The sequence below is a fragment of the Mauremys reevesii genome, linkage group 21, assembly GCF_016161935.1.
Source record: "Mauremys reevesii isolate NIE-2019 linkage group 21, ASM1616193v1, whole genome shotgun sequence".
Lineage (NCBI taxonomy): Eukaryota > Metazoa > Chordata > Testudines > Geoemydidae > Mauremys > Mauremys reevesii.
Window position 1 is genome coordinate 10,669,522 of NC_052643.1, and position 22,369 is coordinate 10,691,890.

The 22,369-nt window shown below is 46.8% G+C and overlaps 1 protein-coding gene across 1 annotated transcript; it reads left to right on the forward strand.

Moving 5' to 3' along the window:
• Nucleotides 1-2,289: 2,289 nt before the first annotated feature.
• On the forward strand, nucleotides 2,290-22,096 carry ENO1 (enolase 1). Its single transcript, XM_039509292.1, has 12 exons — nucleotides 2,290-2,444; nucleotides 8,284-8,377; nucleotides 10,960-11,055; nucleotides 14,233-14,291; nucleotides 15,220-15,289; nucleotides 15,675-15,808; nucleotides 16,464-16,686; nucleotides 18,685-18,882; nucleotides 19,245-19,446; nucleotides 19,827-19,935; nucleotides 20,492-20,550; nucleotides 21,632-22,096. Exons 2-12 carry the CDS (start codon nucleotides 8,293-8,295, stop codon nucleotides 21,699-21,701), a joined length of 1,305 nt encoding a protein of 434 aa, XP_039365226.1. The 5' UTR covers nucleotides 2,290-2,444; nucleotides 8,284-8,292; the 3' UTR covers nucleotides 21,702-22,096.
• The last annotated feature ends 273 nt before the right edge of the window (nucleotides 22,097-22,369 follow it).

A 22,369-nucleotide genomic window follows, 5' to 3' on the forward strand; every position in this document is an offset into this window, starting at 1 on the left:
AGAAAGGGCTTAGGCACCGAACGCCAGGAGCAGGGACATGATTGTGAATTCTAAGCGGAGGGAGGCGCCTCCCTCCAGTCCAGATGTAGGCGCCTAAATCCTTTGACTTACACTGCTGCACAGTCATTGTAATGAAATAAAGCCCTTTGAAGGGTGGGGCTTAGGACATCACTCTCCTCCTCAGCACTTGCTATTGGCCAGTTTAAGCAGCTCCCCCCTTGATATGCCGGCTTTTGTGAATCCCATTCATAAAGGCACCTAACTCTCCATGTGCACCTAATTCATGGCTGTGGATGCCACCTGGCAGCAGGGCGCCTCAGCATTAGGCATTGCAACGCTGAGTCTGAGTCCCTTTTGTGGATCTAGTCCGGAGAGCTTTGCCACAGAAGGAAAAACTCCCCTCCGCATGGATCCGGCATTCTTTAGACACCAAAACTTCTGCTGTTAACAATGGTGGCTCTGATCCTGCAGACCCTTATGCACACAAGTAGTCCCGATGAGCTCACGCCCATAAGTGTTTGCAGGATTGGGACCTACAATGTTAACAATGAACAGTTCTCCCAGCCATCTGTAAAAAGAGGATATAACTGTACAGGGACATCCTCTTCCAGAGATTTTTTTTGGGGGGCGGGGAGACTAATTAAAGCATGGGTGACAGCTTCTGTGCTACCTACAGAGGGTAGCTTTGTATTATGCATCCGATGAAGTGGGTATTCACCCACGAAAGCTCATGCTCCAATACGTCTGTTAGTCTAGAAGGTGCCACAGGACTCTTTGCTGCTTTTGTATTATTTGTATTTTTAAAATATTTGGTATAACAGAGCCTGGATGCCACACCAAGAGGGGCTATGTTCTGGTTTGTTCTCTATGTAAAAATGGAAAATTGCTTTTCAAATCTCTTTATGAGACAGGGCTGCAAGTCATCCCTAGAGGGGTGGCTTAGGTGAATCTAGAGGTAGAGATGAGGGGTGAAACCCTCCAGAGAGGCAAGGAAATCCCCTTTCCCCATTCCCTTTGAGTATCACCACTGCTTTCCAGCCACAGAAATCTTGTTGCAAAGTGGCAAATGAAATGTGTTAGCTACATTTTCCAATCTCTGATTCTTTGGCCTTCCTAGATTTTAAGGCCTGAGTTTCTGAATGGTTAATAAAATACAAAATGCCTTGCTGTGAACTGCTACCCTAATTGACTGCTCTCCATGGTTAGCATTACCTCTAGCTACACTTCTCCAGTACTCAGTCCTACTGGAACAAGCACTAACAGGAAGACATGACATTTTTGGCAGTTGTCTTGCTGGCCTCCATCAATGTGTCTGCTGGTTTCATGGATTCTTCCACCTGCCTTCGTTTCCCGTAACTTTTTGTATGCGTCTTCTCCTATGGTTGATCCTTTGGCTTTCCTAGAGCTTGGAATGGATAAAAATGTTAGGGGAGAGGATGAATGAAAATTCTTGCTAGGAACTGGCAAACATATTGCATACTCCATAAATTATCTGACTCTTAGCTGCTCTTCCCCAGGTCCTGTTCTTTTGGTTCAGCCAGGATAAATCATATTGCCAGAGCTGACTTTAGCTTTATGAATGGAAAATAGTATTTTTCAAAATCTAACCTAGTACTGTCCAAGTCATTGCAATTGCCCCTAATCGTTCCCCTCCTGAGCGGCACTTTTCTACTCTCTGGTACCTATTTTGGCTTTGCTAAAGTGGAGACCATAGCTTTCTGAGTGGATAATAATGTGCTACCAAAAACTGAGGTGCAAACTGGCCTACTCATTCCATGTTCCTTGATTATTCTCCTCCCCAGCTGCGTGCTAGGCCTGTGACTGGGTTGCACGGTGCCTGCAAGCTGCTGCCTGGTGCATTTGGTCAAAAGCGGTGCTAGTCCATCCATCCAGGCCGGCCCCTAAACAGGAATCTTTTGAGGGCTCCCCCCTTTATGCAGGACTAATTGCATTACTTCCACAAACCAAACAAATGGACCAACACGACACACACGAGTGCCCTTGTTCAAAAGTCCACGCTCAATGAGATGAACGGTATTTGGGGGGAAGCAGTAAAGCGGGGGCCCCTCGAGCAGCTTGGGGGTCTGTGTAACTGCTCACCCCGCTCCTGCCTAGCGCCCCCCCAGCGTTGGGCGGAGAGCGCAGGAGCTGCACCCCGCGGGGAGCAATCTGGGATTTTCCATGACTCAAAACCCAGCCAAGGCCGGCCCGGCACGTAGCGCACGCGCCTAAGGGCTGGGGCTGGCGCGAGCCCCCGCGCGGCCAATCAGAGACGGGCGAGTGGGCAGGGCCAGCCAATGCGGAGCCGGGCTGGCCGCTCCTCATCTGCATGGGATGGACTATAGCCCAGCGCAAGCCGGCCGCCTTTTCCCCAGTCGCCTTGGAGCGTGAGCTGAGCGTGACTCTCCTTCCCCGCCTCCGCTGCTAGCGCCGCTGCGCCTCGGGTAAGCGGGGCGGCCCGGCTGCACCATCCCCGGGCGGGGGCGCCCCGAGCGAGGGGGGGCGGCCCGGCTGCACCCCCCCGTCCCCGGGCGGGGGCGCCCCGAGCGAGGGGGGCGGCCCAGCTGCACCCCCCCGTCCCCGGGCGCACCAAGCGAGGGGGGCGGCCCAGCTGCACCCCCCCGTCCCCGGGCGGGGGCGCACCGAGCGAGGGGGGCGGCCCTTTGCAAGGGAGCAGCGTGCGTGGGGGCGGATGCCCGTAGGCCGGGGGTGCCGGTGGGGGGTGGGTGCTGCTGCCCCCTGGGTCTCCCTCCAGCTCAGGAGGCTGCGCAGCACCAACAGGGGCTGTGTTGCCCAGTGGGGGGAGGGTGAAAGGGACTATATCCTCTCCCCCCCCCCCCAATAATGCGGCAGAGCCGGCCCGTGCAAAGCCAGGGTGCACCGGGGCGCGGGGGGGGATGCACGGCCGGCGCCGCCTGTTAAATGCGGCCGGCTCCGGGCGCCGCATTGGTGCCCTGTTTGCTTCCCTGCTCACTGCGGAGGCTTTGCTCGCCGCGGCGCTGCTGCAACCGCTTCCTCCGGCTCCTCGGCTTAGCCCCCCCCTTCCCCCGGGCTGCTCGCGGCCTCCTGCAGCCCAGGCCTGCGGGCTGGAGCCGTCTGCGCCTGCGAAAGGACGGGCGGCTCTGCTGCTAGCTGCCCCTGCTGCTGCTGCCGGGGCACCAGGCCTCCTTGCAACCCCCTCCCGAGTCTGCTGCCAGCCCCGCGGGTGCCCTCTAATCGGGACTCGTGTAAGAGGCGGGATGGGCAGAAATGGTCCGTTCTCTCTATCAAACGTGATCATTGCTGCTACGTTTTACAGGCCCCCAGAGGCTACACACGTGCCACTGCCCTGCCCTGGTTTCCCCAATGACTTAAATATATTGCATTGGTTGGTCTGGTCCAGAGACGTTTGTGCATGTTAAACCCCCTCGCCCCCACAAGGCACTTGGTTCAATCCCCAGTTAAATCAGATTTTGTGTGTACTTCGTGCTGCCCCCACCCACCGGCACCCCCCTGGGGGGAGGGCAGTGAACCTGACCTGTTTACAAATAAATACTCCCTAGGTAAGAGATTTCCCACATCCTCTTTGCACCTTTCATCCCTTCCTGCACCTTTCTTTTGCCCACCCCCCCAAAAGAACAACCAACCCAAACTTCACTTGGTTGTGTGGGTTTTATTAACAGACAGTGTCTACAGACAAATGTTCAAAGCCACGTGGAGCCCAGGGAAAGTCAGTACTGCTGAAATATTAGGGTTAAGCAGCTGGCATAGCAGCAGCTTTCCTGCCTGACATACCAAGTCCCCTTCATTGCAGGTTTACATTGCAGGACGATGTCTTGATTTACAAGGCCTGTAGGCCCCTGGGCCATGCTGATTCTTGCAGGATTCTTGCAGGCCAGTCCGCATGTGGTCTCACAGTGGGAATGGTGCCTTTTTCAACCTGCTTCTCAGTGACTCACAAGAGTATTCTAATTTATGTGCTTACCTATTACTGCCTTTTTTTCGTGATGCTTATAATACTTTTAGTAGGAGTGTTACTGAGAAAAGTGAGTCACAATGCAAAGGAGTGGTTCCTTAGTTCAGTAACCGTTTGTTAACATGATGGGTACAAACTAGTGAGTATTTTGCAGCAGGCTTTAATTATTAACAGTGACTGTCTGCGTGTAATATGTTACAGCTTTGAACCTTTCCCTCTTTTGTAACAGTAGCTGTCCTTCAGCTCTGCTTCTCAAATATTTAATTTATTTATAGATCAACATTCTTGACCAACATACGTTCCCAGATGGACCGTTGGTCTAACCCAGTATGGCCATTCTTACCTTTTTATGAAATCTTAATAGTGAAAATAATTAAATGTTGCTTTTATCTTTGGAACAGTTCTGCAAGAAAGGTGGCTGCCTAATACTTGCCAGGGGTTACCACAGTCTAAATCTGAGTGTGAAAACTAGTAGTGGAAAATCTCCTTTTGACTCTCATGGGCTTTGTGCAGATGGTCAGGAGAAGTTTTTAGTCATCCAGACTTCAGAGATTTCTTTCCGTTACTTAACATGCTGAGTCACAGGGCAGGGATATGGGTTTTGAGCTGTAGGGGAAGTACTGATATTTCACTTCCAAAGCCACAAATTGAGGCAATTCAGTCCTTGATCTCCATTTTATTAAAAAAACTGATTCTGAGCTGTCTGTTATTTCCTGACTTCCTGCATTCCCTGCTATGATAGATGCCAAGCAGCATTCTTATAGTTGCATTACAGTTAGAGCATAGGGATGAATGAGGAATACATGGAGGGAGACATGGGGTGGAATCTGAGGGTACGCTTGTTGAAATCTTCCTTGGTGACCCATGCCTTTCCTCTCTGGAATGCTAAAGAGTGGAAGTAATAGGTCAGAGCCTAATTTTACTGGAACTGTTCATATTGGATGTGATGTTGTCAGTCTTATCCAGAGAGGAAGGTGAGGTTGTGGAGGAGCCTTGTGAGTCTGCAGAAGTTGCCAAGATGTGCTTTTCAGCACCAAATGGAACTTGCAGCAGATAACTTGTAACTCTCATTCTGTACAGTTGCATCTTCAGTGGCAAGGTATGCGAGGTTCTGCAGTGGGTTTACCCCCATGATTTGGATTATCTCATTGTCCCATAGCCTTTGATGTGCATCTGCAAAGGCAGTCTGTTACCTTTACGCTATGTTTTCACTGCCAAAAAAGAGAGTTTTTACAGCAAGATGGTGAACTCTTGTGGTAATAACCTAGTGGAAGTGAGAGACAGTGTTGTTTTTATTTTTAATCTCTATGTAAGTAGTTATGGTCATTTTGCTGTAAAAACACCACTTTTGAAGAGCTGGCCCAATAATCTCTCTAAATCAGTGTAATCATATAGTTAAAGTATATGATTCTTTACCAGGCATTCATATAATACTTATCTGTCTGGTAGGTTTGTTGTCCCCATATACAGTGTGGGATGAGGGATAGAAGGATTTGGTGTCAGTCAGATTAGAATTTGGGACTCCGTAATTTCCAGATGCTAGACCACACCTCTCTAAATGGGTGCAGGTGTCCCCTCATCTTAAAGGGGACCACTGACTGGGTCGATCACAGAAATAAGTGGAGGAATATATGTAACTTGAAAATCACTTACAAGACAGCCACTCCACAGATCGGACTCATTTCTGGTTAGTTCTGTCATGAAGCATTGGAGGCTTGGAATGGTAAATGTGAGCTTACTGCTTTCCGGAATGCTCTCTCAGGGGAGGCTTCCTGTTTTTACAGCCCTGTCTCCCCACTTATGTAACCAAGGAAATGAACAGAAGCAGACCTAAGCACAGCTGTGACATGCTCATGCTTGTTCTCTTTTTTCCCCTCTGTAGCTGTGGTTGATTGAATCACGGTTGTCCAAGCAGACAGTTCATGGAAGCAAATGATTTACACTGAACTCATGATGAGTTAGACTGTATCTTGTAGACAGATGCTGTTTCCTACCAACCATCCCTGGGCAAAATGACTCTTTGAAGACAGGAGTAAAGAGACTCATCAAGGGTTAAAATAAGTGGTTTGCTGCAGGTCTGAAATACTGCAGTGCTGTAAACTGAGCATAGCTAAGGAAGGGGAGGGACTTCTGGGGAGGTCACTTCTCAAGGACATTTGAGTAATAGAGTAATATTAATGCCTGGTTATCATTGCAACTGTGGGAGACCGGCACCCTGGAAGCTTATAATGAGTATTTCCTGGGGTAACATGTCTCCTTTTTTAAAAAAAGGAACAGTTTATATGTTATGCAACTAGATTTCCCTGTAAACTGGCATATCCTGCCAAGGGTGGGGCATCTGATCTGATGCATTCTGATCAAGATGCAACCCTGAAAATGAAAGTAAGAGGCAGTGTATGCAAGAGCCTAATCAGCTTTGCATTAAAAGCAGCCTTTCTAGGATAAAGGAGGGATTTGTGCATCAAGGAAGGGCAATATTTCATGTTAGCCACTAAACAACATGGAGGAGGTCTGTGCACTGGAAAACAGCAAGGAAAAGAGGGGGAATGTTAATTACCTGGATACTTACTAGGGTGGGCTAGAGGTCAGGGTTCTAATACTCCAGGACTCTTCATACAAACCTGTCTATGAAAATTGATGGCTCGGTTTAAGGCTCTTACAATAGAGCAGAAAAATAGATTTAAAATCCTTTCATCTTCAGGTTTTCTACTTCCTCACTGCCAAATGAACCAGAGAGGGCTCAGAGTTAAGGGACTAAACAAAGCTGCTGTCTTACCTTGTAGTAGGGAGAGATGAAGGACATCATTTTGGGAAGATGGGTAGCTCCTGAAAGAGAGGAAGGCAAAATCAATCTCGTGCCTGAAATCACAGCATTTTAACACTTGTCCCATGAACCTTTTATGTCATCTCAAAGGCAGACTCATGACCACTCCTGTATCCTGTCCCTACATATGACTGATTTGCTAAACAAACAAGCTTGCAATTATTTCCCTGTAATGCAACTTTTTTTATTTGAGACTGCTCCCTTTAAAGAAACTAACCTCACTGCTAAATCATGGCACACAGGCATTTGCATGAGTTGCTTTAAAACCTAGCCAAGCTTATATGACTGCAGTAAATAATGCCTGTTCTCGAACAAATGGGCTGAGGGTAGTAGCTAATAGGAACACAGCCAGTTTGACAGTATCTCCAGTCAGTGGAGTGATAGGGAGCACAATAAACAATAGACATTTGAAATGTTTTTTAACCTTGAAAATGGAAACACATTTATTTTCCAAAAAATGATCTCCTTTGCAAGGATGTTAGCATCACAGCTAGAGCAGTGCTAGTGTTACAAAGCAGATATCTTAGGCCTATAATAGGCAACAACATGCAAGGAGATGACATGGCAGCATATCCTTCTTGGATGTTCACCTTGGACTGCAGCAGAGGTAGATATGAAGGGTGTTTTCTCTGTAGTCTGCCCTAGTTAATCTGTGCTGCTGGCTTTAACTGAACGGCTGGGTACCGAAAAAGCTTGCAATGGAGACTGATTTCAGAGTGTATTAGGGTTGCTCTGGTAATTGAAGTGAGAGTGGTATTTATAAAAACTGATCCTGAACCCTTGATCTGCTTAGTGAGCTATTGCTGCTAGATTCACTGTCAAGGCACAGTGTCACTCAGTAAGAATTTAATAGGTCCTTGACTGAAGGATCACTTCCTGCTGGGTGTGTTTTGGGTGGGGTTTCTTTTTTGACAAGGAAAAAATTGTATGCAGAAAACTAGATGTGAAACAAAAGTTCTTCCTCCAGATGGAGAACTTTAACATGCTTCATATAAAATGCAGAGGAAGCTAGCCATCCAGTAACTTGCCTTTGACTGGAGACATAACTAATTAACACACATAGCTAACTCTTTCCATGTCAGGATTTGGTTACATTCATCTCCCAGAATCTGTTTTTACAAGTGCTAAATGGGAGCTTCTGCACTGAAGTCTCTCTCAACAAAAGTAGTTTCAGCTAGTCCCTGTCTGTCCAGGTTGCTTCGTTATTATCTAAGGCTGGTATCTTTTAAGGAGTCTAAGGGAATTGAGCCTAAAAGAATTAGACATCTCACTCCCTTAGGCCCCTTGGGAAAATCCCAGCCTGAATGAACAGGTTATACTACCTGAAACTCATAACTGATACCTTAGCAAAGGGAAGAAATTTGATGGTGGCTTTCCCCTGTGCCAACAGGAACTTTAAAAAAGTGACTAGCAATATTGATGGAACTGCGTACGTGACCGTGGTACTAAGGGTTCCTGTTCCGTCTTTCACAATATTAAATTTTTCTTTTCTTTTTCTTGGCAGATATTCAAAATGTCCATACTCAAGATCCATGCTCGTGAAATCTTTGACTCACGTGGGAACCCCACTGTGGAGGTAGACCTCTATACCAACAAAGGTGAGTCTTTTTTCTCCCCAGGTCCTTCTACTCCTCCCACATATCAGTATGGGCTGCCTACATAGGTCTGAAGTAGGAAGATAATTGGTACAGAACCTCACAGCCGAGGAGTTCAGTGTTGTGCACATGCTATGGTGAACTTTCCTTTCACTCTTCATGGGGCTCCTGCTTGCTGGGGGGTCTGAGGCTGACTTGTATAGGAGGATATTTAGAGGAGAGGGATGCAAACAAACTAGCAGCCAAAACTTCTGTGAAAAGTGGTGCATTAAAGCCCTATATATTTCCGTCTGCTCTGTCTCAAAGGATGGCTGAGATGATTAAATGAGAAGCTGGAATCTCCAGGCTTGCCATATTGTGATAGAAAGGAACACATCTCAGTCCAGTATATCTCTGCCAGGGGAAGTCTCATGTCTTTAGCTATTGGTCTTGGTGGCTTTGTTAGAAACCTGATGTACACCAGCATGATTTAAACAGCAAATTACTTTACCAATAGTGGTCAGCTTGAGTCAGGCTTCATGAATAATAAATTCATCGCTAGTGCAACTCCAGGGGGGAACTTTAGCCCGCAGATTAAGGCCAGAAACTTTTGCGTTTAAGCCGTGCTGAGGCATGAGAGAACCATACAAATCTTACATGACCTGTCACTACACTTGTTTTCTTCTCTGGCACTCAGCGTGTGCACTTCAGGAGTTCCCTCTCCCAGCCTCTTCTGCATGATCCTGTAATCATGTATTTGATGTGAGTATCTGTAGCCGTAGGAGTTACTGGGAAGTGCAGCATTGTGGTTCAGCTGCTGGAAGAGAGATGAGTAGTGGAGAGAAGCTCTACTTTAAACAACTAGTAACATTTCAACCCAAGAAACAAATGGCAGGTGAATGGGTCTCAGAATCTGAATGTCTCCTACGCTGGCACTGATAGGAAAGTGCAAACCCAAACTGAGAGTGAAATTCTCTATTTCCCTTCATCTAACCCTGTACTGAATACATTAAGCTGTAGGGATGACTGAAGCTACAAGAAAGATCTTTATACTATTTTATCTGTATGGATTCAGTGGCATAATTAACCTGAGCGTGGACAGTGAGGAGTTTCTTTCAAATGTACTCATGGTCATGTCTTGTGAACAGAGCTGGGACCTTCCCTCTCTGTGTAAGGCTTCCCAACCACCGATGAGTAGGAGCCCCAGGACAAGATGTATCAACAGTCCAGCGGTTGGTACTTCAGTAATTCAAACATCTAGCGTTTACATCAATGGGGCTTTCTGCTTGAAACTAGGATAAGCTTCACTGATGGTGTAGCTGGAGCAAAATCCCAGTGTAAGCAGGGGTCTTATTTCCCCCACTTTAACAACTACCAGTGTCCCTTGCTCCTCTCTGCTCTCAACTCCCACATTGGGCTCTGGCAAACTCAGCTCTATGCCTGTGTGTTCTTGCTTTCCCTCTAGAAGCTCTCTGCTTAATTACAGGAAGTTGTGGCTATCTCTCATCCGCTGAAGTTAGCTCGGCTCCAGGTCCCTTGTTGCACTGCCTGCCTAATGACATCTACCAACACCCTTCCCTTTGCTGTAACTTTGTGTAGCTGTTTAATGTGGACACAGACATGACTAGACAGCTGCTTAGCTGTAATTGTGGTTGTATATCTAACATCCTTCATCTGTTTTGGTTGCTGCAAGGCCTTTTCCCTCCACCCTTACTCATTGGGTCTTTGTTATTTATTGCTCCGTATCTTACGAGATCAGACACTTCAGTTGTCCAAACCCATACGAGCGTGGCGTGGAATGAGCAATCACAATAGCTGTAATGCGCTAACCAAACAGCTTAGCTCTGTGCCTGGAAAGATGAATTCCTTCTCTTAATGACATTCCTTAGCAGTCTTCTGCTTGAGAGAGGAAGGCTAGAGAGATCAAAGCTGGCACCACATATCAAAGACTGCATCAGCTCTAGTGCTCTCAATGTTCTGTTCTGCAGGGCAATGTCCTCAGCTGGAAGAGGGTATGTCTGCGGTTTTGTGCCCAATCTGAGTGGTCTTCCCCTCAAACGATCTTCCTGCTGATGCCCTCTTCCCCCCACAGCCCCACTCCAAACACCTGCCCGCCTAAGAGCAAGTGATCCAGCTTCGTCTCTGCATAGAACTAGTGGGCCAGCCCTGGCAATGGTGCTTTTTGATGGGAATTAAGTTTTTTGGTTTTTTTTTTAGTTTTGGGTTTCTTTTTTGAGGAGAGGGACTTAGGAAATAATACCACTGTTACGCTAGATACCTCCAACTCCTAGCTCATCTGGGAACGGGCGGCTTATTCAGATGACGGATGGGCTTTTCCTGACTCATGCCTTCTGAAGAAAGCAAGCTCAGTCTTGATATTCAGCCCATCTGCACATTGAGCAGTCTGCGTTGGCTTATTGCGTTGCCCAAGCATGACTCGGAAGAGTAACTCTCCCTGATCCAGGAGAGAGACCTCCAAGTGTGGCGGGAGCAGCATTCCCTGTGCTTGCAATACTAATCGTTTTAGGTTGGGGTGAAGAAGCAGCAGAACCTCCCTGTATCCTGCCATGCTGAGATTGTTCTCTCTTCTCTCCTGCTATACTCAGGTCTGTTCAGAGCTGCTGTACCTAGTGGCGCCTCCACTGGAATCTATGAGGCACTGGAGCTTCGTGACAATGACAAGACTCGCTTCCTGGGAAAAGGTAAATCTATTCTTTCCTTTCCAGGGTCCAGGTTCTGCAGGAGATGTTGCTGCAAACACTCATTCACCAGTGCTGTTGTAGTAGGTAGTACGCTGGCATCTTTATATTTCCATCCCATCCCCCTTCACTTAGCCTGTAACAATGAAACGTGTGCTAACTTGCAATCCCTTAACAGCACGTCAGTTGACCCATTGCACAGAAGTGCTCCAGTACTGTTCAGAAGTGTAGTATCTGTTCTTATCAGTTTAATACCTCCACAGCTCCTCTTGAAAACAATGGGAGCAGTGGATGCCTATTTCCTCAGAAAATTAGCCATAATGAGAGATGGAGATGCTTGTATTTGCCTGAGTATATAGAGTTCAGTGACTTTTGTTAGCTAGTCACGGCATTCTAGTACAATATGCAGTAGGCTTTCGTTACCTCACTTTGCTGCTCCACTGCATGTTGACATACCTCAGGGCTAGATAGTAATGTATTCAGGCTAATGGGCAGCTAAATAACCCACCCCCAATAGCCCATTATCCTTATTTGCCAGTTAATCACAAAGATCCTTCCTAGAGATGGAAGACTGCTTGTAGGGTGAGTGCTTGGAGCATGCTCTTCCCTGAACCATTTGGTAACAATTGGTGTAATGTACTGCCAGGCTTAGGAGGAAATGTGTGAGGAGGAGGATGATGTATGGAATCTAAAATTAAGAGCATCTGGTAGAGCAGTCCTGAGCCAAGCTCAGAAAAGCTTGCATGTGAGCATTAGGCTGTCCAGTGTTAAATGCAACTGTTCATGGCTGCAGTGACCTGTTTGAGGCAGAAGATCAAACTCCGTTTTCAGAGAAAGCATAGGTGCCTTTTTAAACTGACCTTTGGGAAGGGTCTGCAAAAGTACATCCAGACACTCCCACTGTGAAAGCCAAAGTGCCAAGGGAATCTATCAAATAGTATAGATTAAAGCCTGTGCATTTAGTTCTTGAGCAATTTCACATGTTTGTAATCCTAAAACATCTTGCTTCTCACTGTGTTGCTTTCCAGGGTTCATCAGAGTGGCTAGGGTTTAGCTCCCTTTTTCCTCTCATTGGAAATCACTAGGGAAATTGATTGGTTATATGGGAGTCTGATCAAATTCCCATGACTCTTGAGGGGCTGGTATTTTTAAATGGAAAGGTCGGCGGCCTCTATGGTGCTTCATAAACTCGATTGCAGTAAAGATTTCTTCGATTCTGGTCTGGCGAGAGGGAACTGTTTGTCCTTACTGTCTCACCGCTCAGATGAAATGGACTTCAAATATGCCCAGATTACCAAAGCAGAGCTTGATCTGGGCAGGCTGGTTAAGAAAAGCCTCCTAGGAAGAACTGAAGAGCTTGCGCTGTCTACAGCTTAACAGAACAGCTATATAGTGTTTGGAAACGGTCCCATAAACACTTCATTTGGCTAGGAGTTTCTTTGTTCAAATAGCAACAACCCACTTTGTCAGACTCATGCGTCTATAAGGTGCCATAGGACTCTTTGTTGCTTTTTACAGATCCAGACTAACATGGCTACCCCTCCTGATACTTGTTCAAATAAAATTTTAAGGGCTTATCTGCTCTTGCTGCTTATTCTGCATCTGGAGTCCTAGCCCTCTGCTTGAAAAAATACATAATTTGTGTCAGGTAGGAAATAAGCAGCAGGAGCCAACAGACTCTCCAAGATACTAATAAAAAACAAAGAGGAGTGGAATGTAGGAAATACAATAGAAATATTTCCAAACAGATTGCTTTGGGAAAAGCCTTCTGTAAGTCATCAGAGGCTGTTTAATAATGCAGATTTAATCAGGCTTTGCTTGGCTTACCTCACCTGCTCCATGTGTTCTGAACAAAGGAATCTTTGAAGCACTTGTCTGCTCAGATCATCTTTGAGAACACTCATCACAGGGGAGGCTATCGGTGTCATTAGGCTGGTGTTGGTTGACTGGTTAATTACTATGGTCTTGGCTGATGGAGGAAAGAAGCAGAACCTACCTGGATTTGGGAGTGGATTGGTCTTCTGTCATTGTGTACTTGGCAGGCATAATAGACTCTGAGTGTTTTGACTGCAGGTTGAACAGCTAGGATGCGCAGCATTATGTACAGAATTGGTGTGGCGTTGTATTCAGAACCCCCATTTCTCTTTCATCTTTTTTTTTTAATCCCAGGAAAATGTTGGCTGACATGCAGCATTTTGTACAGGCACCAACTGCTTCAGCAAAAGACAAAGCTTTAATATCTGCACATAGGCTCTGATGTTCAGTGTAACGTTAACCACTCTTCCAACTGAGGACTCTAATGTAAAAGCAAAATGGTTCTGCCTCAGCTAGACCTGGATTATGATGATGCTCCAATAGTCAAACAAGACAGGGTTGCAGATATTCAACACCCAGTTGTCTGTTTGTTTAAACCCTCAAAGAAAAAATCCTCCCCTCCTCTGGCACCCCACATGCGCTTACAGGAACAGCCCTTTTCTTTAAGTGCCCTAATGGCCCCCTTATCCAGAAGTTGGCATGTTCAGCCAATAGGAACCTGAAGGGTTGCAAATTCAAGGCTGGACTCTAGAATTGAGACACTGCTGGGGGAAACAATCCACCTTGGTTGGCTGGAGATGCGTCAACTTGCACTACCTTGTGAACCCGCTGGCTTCTGTTCTGTTGCTTAATATGCGGCATTTTGCTCATCTTTGAAACTATTGCAACACTTTCTCTGCACTCCTGTGACCTCGTCCTTCCTTCATTTGCACAGTCTGCTTTTGTGTTCTTCTGTGGGCCTTCATCTCTTCCTTTACTCTCTTGTCCATTTCACTTCTGTCAGGTGTATCCAGAGCTGTTAAATATGTTAACGAGTTCCTGGCTCCAGCGTGTTGTACTCAGGTAATGGTCATGTGTGTTTGTTGCAACCTGTCACTTGGACAGACTCCTCCAGTGCATGGTCTTGCAAACTAACCTTTCAGCAGGCATTCCTAGAGGATGGCTATTTCCATGATAACTTGCCCCTCACCTGAGATCACCTTCTGAAAGAACTTAGCCTTGGCAGTGAAAGCTAAGGTTTGGTTAGGGGGAGAAGCTGAATGACAGGTGATTGGGGTTGGATTTTTTTTTTCAAGTGATCATCTACTAATGCCTGCTTAGCCTGTGTTTGATTAGATCAGTGATTGATTTGCTTGTTCCTTCCAGGTGTCTCAAAAGCTGTTGGGCACGTCAATAAAACAATTGCACCTGCACTGATTAGCAAGGTAGGAGCATTGGTTATTTAACTAACTTCATTTAATGCAAGTCCATTTTCTAGCTCTATTTTTTTGTCCCTTTAAAAAAAATAATCAAGGAGCTGGAGAATATCTCCTGATGTGTAGTTGGCCTGTGCGTGAGTGCATGAGAATAAATTGACTTAAAATAACTCTTTCGAATCCAGTAACTGCTCCCATTAATGAGTGCAAATGTAACCCTGACTTAGCCAGATGAGCATCACTTATTCTGGTCATCTGCGAGTTGGTCTGGGGTAATGTTGCATGTGTTGCTGCATATAACAGTCTAAATGGTGAACTCAGTGCATATTTATTCCTAGTGTCCAGCATTCAAAATGAAAATGTAATGGCACTTCATTCTTATAGCTATTTTTTTTTAAAGCACATGGTTTGGTTTCATATGTCGCTTCAGTCTGCCTGAAGGAGTCCATCTGTATTAAAGCTATTGTGAAGTCATACTCTGAGTGTAGAGGTCTTGCTGAGCTAGGCTCACTGGAGCCCTCTGTACAGGCTAGAGGAGGAGCATAAACCTTCATTGGTTGCCTCTCTGCCAGGCCAGGATGAGGGCAAGGGCAGTTTCAGAGTTCAGGAGTAAGATAGTTGGAATTCACTAGGGTTTGAGTTTCCTTTTGGCTCTTTGGTGTATCCACTCAACTTCAAGACCTACTATAATTTGCTAGAAACTGAAATTTACATACAATCACCGTGCATGTCTAGCCTCTTAGCTCAGCTATTTCTTAGTTACCCTCATGTCTGCCCGACATACACACTAGATATCTTCTGATCTCAAATTAGTGACAGTTTTTGAAGCTGAAATTTGGGGGGAACCCACAGGTAGGTGACACGGGAGAAGGGGGTTTGCTTTGAATTGTACAGCCTGGGTTTATTCCTTGGAGTTTCACTCTTCCTCCCTTTGCAGAACATAAATGTTGTGGAGCAAGAGAAGATTGACAAACTGATGCTGGAGATGGATGGATCAGAAAACAAGTGTAAGTATCTTTTTGCACAACACACAGGTACCGTTTCAGCACCAGGTTTGTTGTCCAAAGTAACTAAAGTTGGCTGGGGGAGGGGGCCAAGAGAAGTGCACTCCATCATGGTTCTGCTGCTGTGATTGTAGGTACTTTGTACCCACTAGGATGTATGGTGGCGGTGCATGTGCCCAAGGAGGCTTTCGTGACAATTTCATGTCTAAACTATTGTAAGCGATGCCGAACTTCATGCAGAGTGGGAGTGGACGAAAGGGGAGTTGCAATGGGCTTACTTTGTGGCTCATGCGTTTAAGAACGGGTATCACAAGAGCGCTTCTGAGGTGTTGCTTTTTGAGGAGGATTTGCATTGTCTATATCAACATGTTTCCCTTTTGTGTTTCAGCCAAGTTCGGGGCTAATGCCATTCTGGGAGTGTCTCTGGCTGTGTGCAAAGCTGGTGCTGCTGAGAAGGGGGTCCCCCTGTATCGACACATTGCTGATCTTGCAGGAAACCCAGAAGTCATCCTGCCAGTTCCTGTAGGTTTCCTGAGTCGAACATTTGGAGACTTTATCTGCTTGGGTGGCATTTTCCTACGTGATTTAGGAGCACAAGTCGCATTGACTTTCACAGGGCCTCTTGCTTCTAACTTGTGTGTGCTTGAAAAATCCCATTCCCTATCCTTGGAAGACTGATTGCTATGCAAGAAGTATTAGCACAGTACTCTGATTTGGGAGAATAGTGTATCTCCTGGCCTCAGGAATCTGAGGGTCTTCTAATGGAACCCTTCTGGATTGTAACCCTTGGTTTAAAGCACAGATGAAGTAGACCTTCCTATACATGGTGGTCTTCATGGTAAACTCAAGTGACACGACTTAAGGTGCAACTCTCCCTTGATTCCTTATTCAGGGAGAGCACGCACAGGTTTCATGCAGAATGAGAATGCATTGTGTGTCCAGGGTGAGGGCATGGGGTCTGAACAATCAAGTGTTTGATCCTACACCTGTGACACAGTGGGTGTGTTTCCATTGACTTCCACAGGTCCAGGATAAGAGTGGGTGTTCTGGACAGCTTGTTTGGTGGAAAGGGAAATGGGTATATCTCATTGCACTGCTTAGTTGTACTGTATTGATCATGGGTAAAGATCGAGGGGAAGTGGAGCAGCTAACTCTGCCTCTGTTTTCTTGTGTCAAGGCTTTCAATGTGATCAATGGTGGGTCCCATGCTGGTAACAAGCTGGCCATGCAGGAGTTCATGATCCTCCCAGTTGGTGCTGAGAGCTTCAAGGAAGCCATGCGTATTGGTGCTGAGGTCTACCACAACTTGAAGAACGTCATCAAGGAGAAGTACGGAAAGGATGCAACCAATGTGGGTGACGAGGGCGGTTTTGCACCCAACATCTTGGAGAACAAAGAAGGTACAAAGCAGAGATGGGTGGAGAAACTAGAACGTTGCCACCAGGTGTGTGCAAGGCTGTGTAACTGGCTCAGCTGCTTCAGCCCATCATGGACTCCAAATACATCAGGCTACTGGCCTAACAGTTTTGCTGATATCTGGGGGAGGGATCTCTTCCTTTCTATTAACTCTTAATGGTCACTGAAATACTCCTCCATCCCCCTTCTATTCACCCCAGAGTGGGGGCCGGTCCAGTCCCATAGAAGGCTTTCCAGCACCAAGCTGCTGTACTGAATGCTCCCTATCACTGACTCCAGAAGGCTAAATTGCCAGTGGGAGACAGACAAACTTGGCCATGTGCAGGTAGGACCTAGTGGTTCCATTCCATGAATTCACGTGGATTAACAAGGTGACTTAACTTTTCCATAAATTTCATTTGCCGTGTACGCTGGGTGGAGGACACCTCTGTGTCAGTTAGCGGTGTGGTTAAACTCTTCTAGTTCTTATGCCTAAGGTTGCTGTTGCTCAAAAGTAAATAAGTGAAGAGACTTGACTGGGGCTGGTCTGTCTCCTAATGCTCCGGGGAGGAGAGATAGCTTGCACTGTAGTAGTCAGTGAGCAATAAAAGCTGCTGGGGAAGTGGAACAAAGGTGACCTCTGTCCCAATTCCTCAGTCTCTGAGACAGCACAAACCTCCAGGAAAGGGGACCCGCTTTCCAGCAACATGAAAAATACAGTCACCAAGGAGCCTACAGTGCTGTGTGCCCGCCAAGTGGGTGGCAGGGGAGCATCCCGCTGAGCCACAGGGGAACTGACACCTCTGCATCAGCAGAAAGATGTTTCAGTTTTGAATGTAACTGACAGTTTTCGCTGTAACCACTATGGTACATAACTGTCCAACCTCTACGTAGCAGTCCCTTCAGCAACGCTGGAGATACTTGAGCAAACACTAGTCTCTGAATCTACAGGCAGCTTCTTCACCTTCATGCTACTGAATGGACAGTCTATTGGCTTTATATACTGGCGTTTTTTAATAGGAAGCTGCTGTTTAAATATAAATAGCAAACAATCAAGTGAACTCTTTGGGGGTCTGGGAGTTCCACAGCCTTGTGTTAGTACTGGCTGCTGCTTTTGCAGCTTGGCCTACTCTAATATCAACTGTTTTCTTTTCTAAAAAGTACTGACCAAAGTTGATACTGTACACAGTTGGCAGGGGGGCGGGGGGGTCCTGCTGCTACTTGGCTCTAAATCTGGAAGGAGTCATGGGGGGAGGGGGTCGTATTTCTGTTACGTGGTGATCACCCAGCGCTTGGCTCTTCAGACAGCCAAGTGGTATCATGTTTTAGAGGATTCAGCAGCCATGCCTCCTGTCAGAAATAGCCTCCCTTTTCCAAGGAAAAGCGGGGAATGTGTGTAACTGGAGCCCTGATAGGTCACTAGGGGAAACACAGTCCTCTCTGTCCCACTCAACATCAGGCTAAATTTACTACTTTGACTGTTAATGCCTTTCCCCTTACCAGCTCCGACTGTGCTTCTGCAGGAGTTGGAAACGAGGCAGGATCCAGGCAGGCCAAGTCATTACTTCGTGCCTAGCTAAATCCCCACTGCAGTTGAAACTGGAAATGGTATTCATTTCCTGTCCTTTAATTGTTCGCCGATGTTGATATGGGCTGCTGTGCTCCGCCTCAGAGGTGGCTTCATGTCAGTGGTGGGTGAAGATTCTTGAGTATCTCTCTGAGGCTGATATGGGGTATCATAAAGATAAATGAAGTGGTAAAATTCTCCAGGAGTATCAGTTGCTGTGTACACATTGGTCAGTAAGACCTTGTAACACCCCTGAAAGGCTGGTAAGGAATAATCTCATTTTACAGATGGGGAGAGGTCAGTGACTTGCCCAAGGCCCCCCAGAAAGTCAGTAATAGAATGAGGATCATCTTGAAGCCTACAGCGTGCATTTTGTAGAAAAGTAGCGTTAAGTGTTACCCGGGAATTCATTCTAACCCACTATCTAACCTTCCAGCTCTGGAGCTGCTGAAGACTGCGATCAGCAAGGCCGGCTACACTGACAAGGTGGTCATTGGGATGGATGTGGCTGCCTCAGAGTTCTATCGCGATGGAAAGTACGACCTGGACTTCAAGTCTCCTGATGACCCCAGCAGATACATCACTCCTGACCAACTGGCTGATCTGTACAAGAGCTTTATCAAGAGCTACCCATGTGAGTGGTACATGCTGCTCAGTTAGCAGGCAGCCAGTAACAGATGGTGTACTCCCTGGCAGGTCTTCTCCCAACACCACCACCTCTTGGTGCACTGCAAGAAGACAGACTGGAGTAGAACTAAAGAAACTGAGCGGGGTTGGGTGGAGATTAAATACTTCATAAAAAAAGCCTTTAATCTTGTGCTTTAGATTTGGTCCATAGTAGATGCAGTTTCAGAGCTGCTAATGCAGAGTCCTGAGCAGGGAGGTGTCAGGTGCATTAGTATGTCAACCCTAAACATCACCTGGCTATAATTAGCTTGAACTCTTCCTGGATGCTGAGGCTGTTAATTAAAATACCCCTTCTGCTTATCTTCTCAGTGGTGTCCGTTGAAGATCCCTTTGACCAGGATGACTGGTCAGCTTGGAAGAAGTTCACTGCCAGCGTGGGTGTTCAGGTGGTGGGTGATGACCTGACTGTGACCAATCCTAAGCGTATTGCTAAAGCTGTGGAGGAGAAATCATGCAACTGCCTGTTGCTCAAAGTGAACCAGATTGGCTCTGTCACGGAGTCCCTGCAGGCGTAAGTCACCTTACAGATATAGACCCAGACCAACTTGATAACATCAGTGTGTGGCTAAGTACTTGCACTTCAAATACCGCCTGAATTACTCACTCACACACACACACACAAAACTGTCTTCTGCCTCCTGATGGAAGAGTATTCAGTGCCGTGCCTGAAATACCTTAAAACATTCCCAGCCACAAGTCTCCATGAAGTGATGGGCTGGATGACAGTGTTTCGCTTCTTGGCAATGCATCATTGCATCCTTAACACCAACACCAATACCAATATTAACTGAATAAACCTGAAGCTGGATTGTGCAGTCATTAGCCATACTTGGCACTTGGTATCCTTTGTACAAGTGGTGCAGAATCTTACTCCTATTTCTCTTGCTTTAGCTGCAAGCTTGCCCAGTCCAATGGCTGGGGTGTGATGGTGAGTCACCGTTCCGGAGAGACTGAAGATACCTTCATTGCTGACCTGGTGGTTGGTCTCTGCACTGGACAGGTCAGTATCTGTACCTGGAATGGTTCCCCTCTAGCCACCTGGCTTCTTTCTTTCATAGCACAGAAGCTGTTCTGTAGCAAGAAACAGATGATCCTAATGACCTCGGAGGCACAAGGATTTTCCTCTGTTGCTATACAGGAGGCCAGCTAGTCTGTAATAGTAGCTATGGTGAAACATACTGATGCTTTCTCCTCAGTAAGTGGAGATGCTGTTTCCTTGTGATGTCACTAATAAAACAAGGGAGGAATCTCTCAGCTCAATCCATGTGGGTGTGTCAGGATTTCCCGGTGTTGTAACTTCCAGCAATAAAATGAGTGAGTGCACTAGTCACTGCTGGAATCCAACTTCCACCCAGCTTGCTTCAGGTTCAGGTTAGCTGATCAGGCTTCTGATCACTTCCGTCCTTCCACCATGCTCAACTTGATACATTATTATTAAGGACATAATTGTTCTTACCTCCTATCATAGGAGGGGTATTTGTCTTCATGCCTTCAGCTCTTGAGAGCTGATCTGTTTTTTAACCCCAAAGTAACTAACTTCCTGACCTTTCTTTCAGATCAAGACTGGTGCCCCTTGCAGATCTGAGCGTCTAGCTAAGTACAATCAGCTCCTGAGGTGAGGATTGCTCTGGATTGGAGTGGGGAGGAGGACTAAGGCTAGCCTGCAGGCTTGCTCTAAGAACAGGGTGTAACGCATTGTCCATCGGATGACTTGGTCTCTGCTGTGCTGACTCTCCAAGAGTCCAGTGGAACCAGAGCAGTCTCCATTGCCATGCCAGGATGCTCACACTGGCTAAGATCTCCCTAGCTGGCTGTAGGGAGACTTCAGTGGGTGCTGCCATGCATTCTGGACTGACCAAATACCATGGGCTAAGTGGCTCAAAGATTGGGGGGGTCCCTAGCTGGCTCTTGTAGAACTTTCCATGTTGCCCCTGTGGGCTTATAAACATAGGTGGTGTAGCCACAGCTTGGTCCCTCTATCCAAATGAAGAAGCCCTTATCTTGTGACCTGGGGCAACCCTCATTCTGTGAAATGCCACCACCTTCTAGCCCAGAAAACACGAATACTCAGCCAATGTCTGTGCTTATGCTATGCCTTGACAGCAACTGTAGTCGGTGCCTGATGCTTGCTGTGTTGGCCGCCCTTGGTATGGGCAGCACTGCACTTAAACACTGAATACCCCACGGGGAGATCATAGTTAGGAAGTATCCTGCAATACCAGAGTCGCTTGGCATGAGGTGTAGACGTTAGTGGTTCATTTGAAGGTCAGCAGAGTAGGTTTTGTTCTTGGCTGGGTGGGATGCAGCATGCAATGCATGTGGTCAGCTACTAAGCAGACTCTTGACTCTTCCATGCGTATGACATGAAGGAAAATACTGTCTCTCACCAGGGTGCTTGTGCCCCACAAAAGACAATAAGCCCAAATTCAGCTGCATATCTGGAAGCAGCATAGGCTCAGTGGCACAGTCTAATGCACGTTAACTTGTGTTGGCTGCTGAACTTCGGTTTTATGGCAGAAATGTCACAGGGAGGGTTTCAAGCATGTGTGGTGAGATCACTGTCCTCTACGTTACTACACTTGGGTGGGTTTTGCTCCATCACTGTTGGCGCTGCCAGTCCAGTCAAGCAGTCATACAAATAGATGTACCGTGTTCTGTGCTTACACCTCTTTCTTTTGTTTCCCTTTCCCAAACAGAATTGAGGAGGAGCTCGGAAGCAAGGCCCGCTTTGCTGGCAGGAACTTCAGGAACCCCCATATCAACTAAGTTCTGCGGGTCAGACAGCCCCTGTTCTGGTTTAAAGCACTAGTCACCTGATTAGATCATTATTTACCTGTATTGGAAAGGATGGCAGCTGAAGGAACAAGACCAGTTTGCAGGGCCTCTCACCCTAGACTATTTCACCTAGTGTTCCCCAGCTCTACCTGTTGCTCTTAAGGGCTTTGCTGCTTTTGTAGAACAGTCCCTCTGGGGGTTTTGTGTATTAAAAAAAAATTGGAACCATGTTTTAAGTCCCCACTTTGACCTTGTTGACTGTGGGCATAAACATACTTTCCCCCTGTTTAAGTGTGTGGAGCTGTGTAACTTGCAGTGCAGCCCGAGGTTCCTGCAAACAGAAATAGTAGTGTTATGTGAGGCAAATAAAAGCATCAAACAAGCCAGCAGCGAGTGTTGCCTGGAGTTATTCCATGGGACGTCTCACTAGCATGCACCCCTTCCCTGTCCCCAGTCTCCTATTGCAGGTCCTGGCTAGTGGCATGCCTGGTGTTTGTTGTCCCCACAAAAAGCTGCAGCTTAGCTGCCTTTTGCCCTTCACAGATCTGCTGCTGCTGAGAGTTCACTTAGCCAAGTTAGCCCCTCTTGAAAACAGAGTTCACTCATGAGAAAGCTTTGGGGTATTTTCTGAACTCTTGCCGCCTCATCTCTCACTGTGC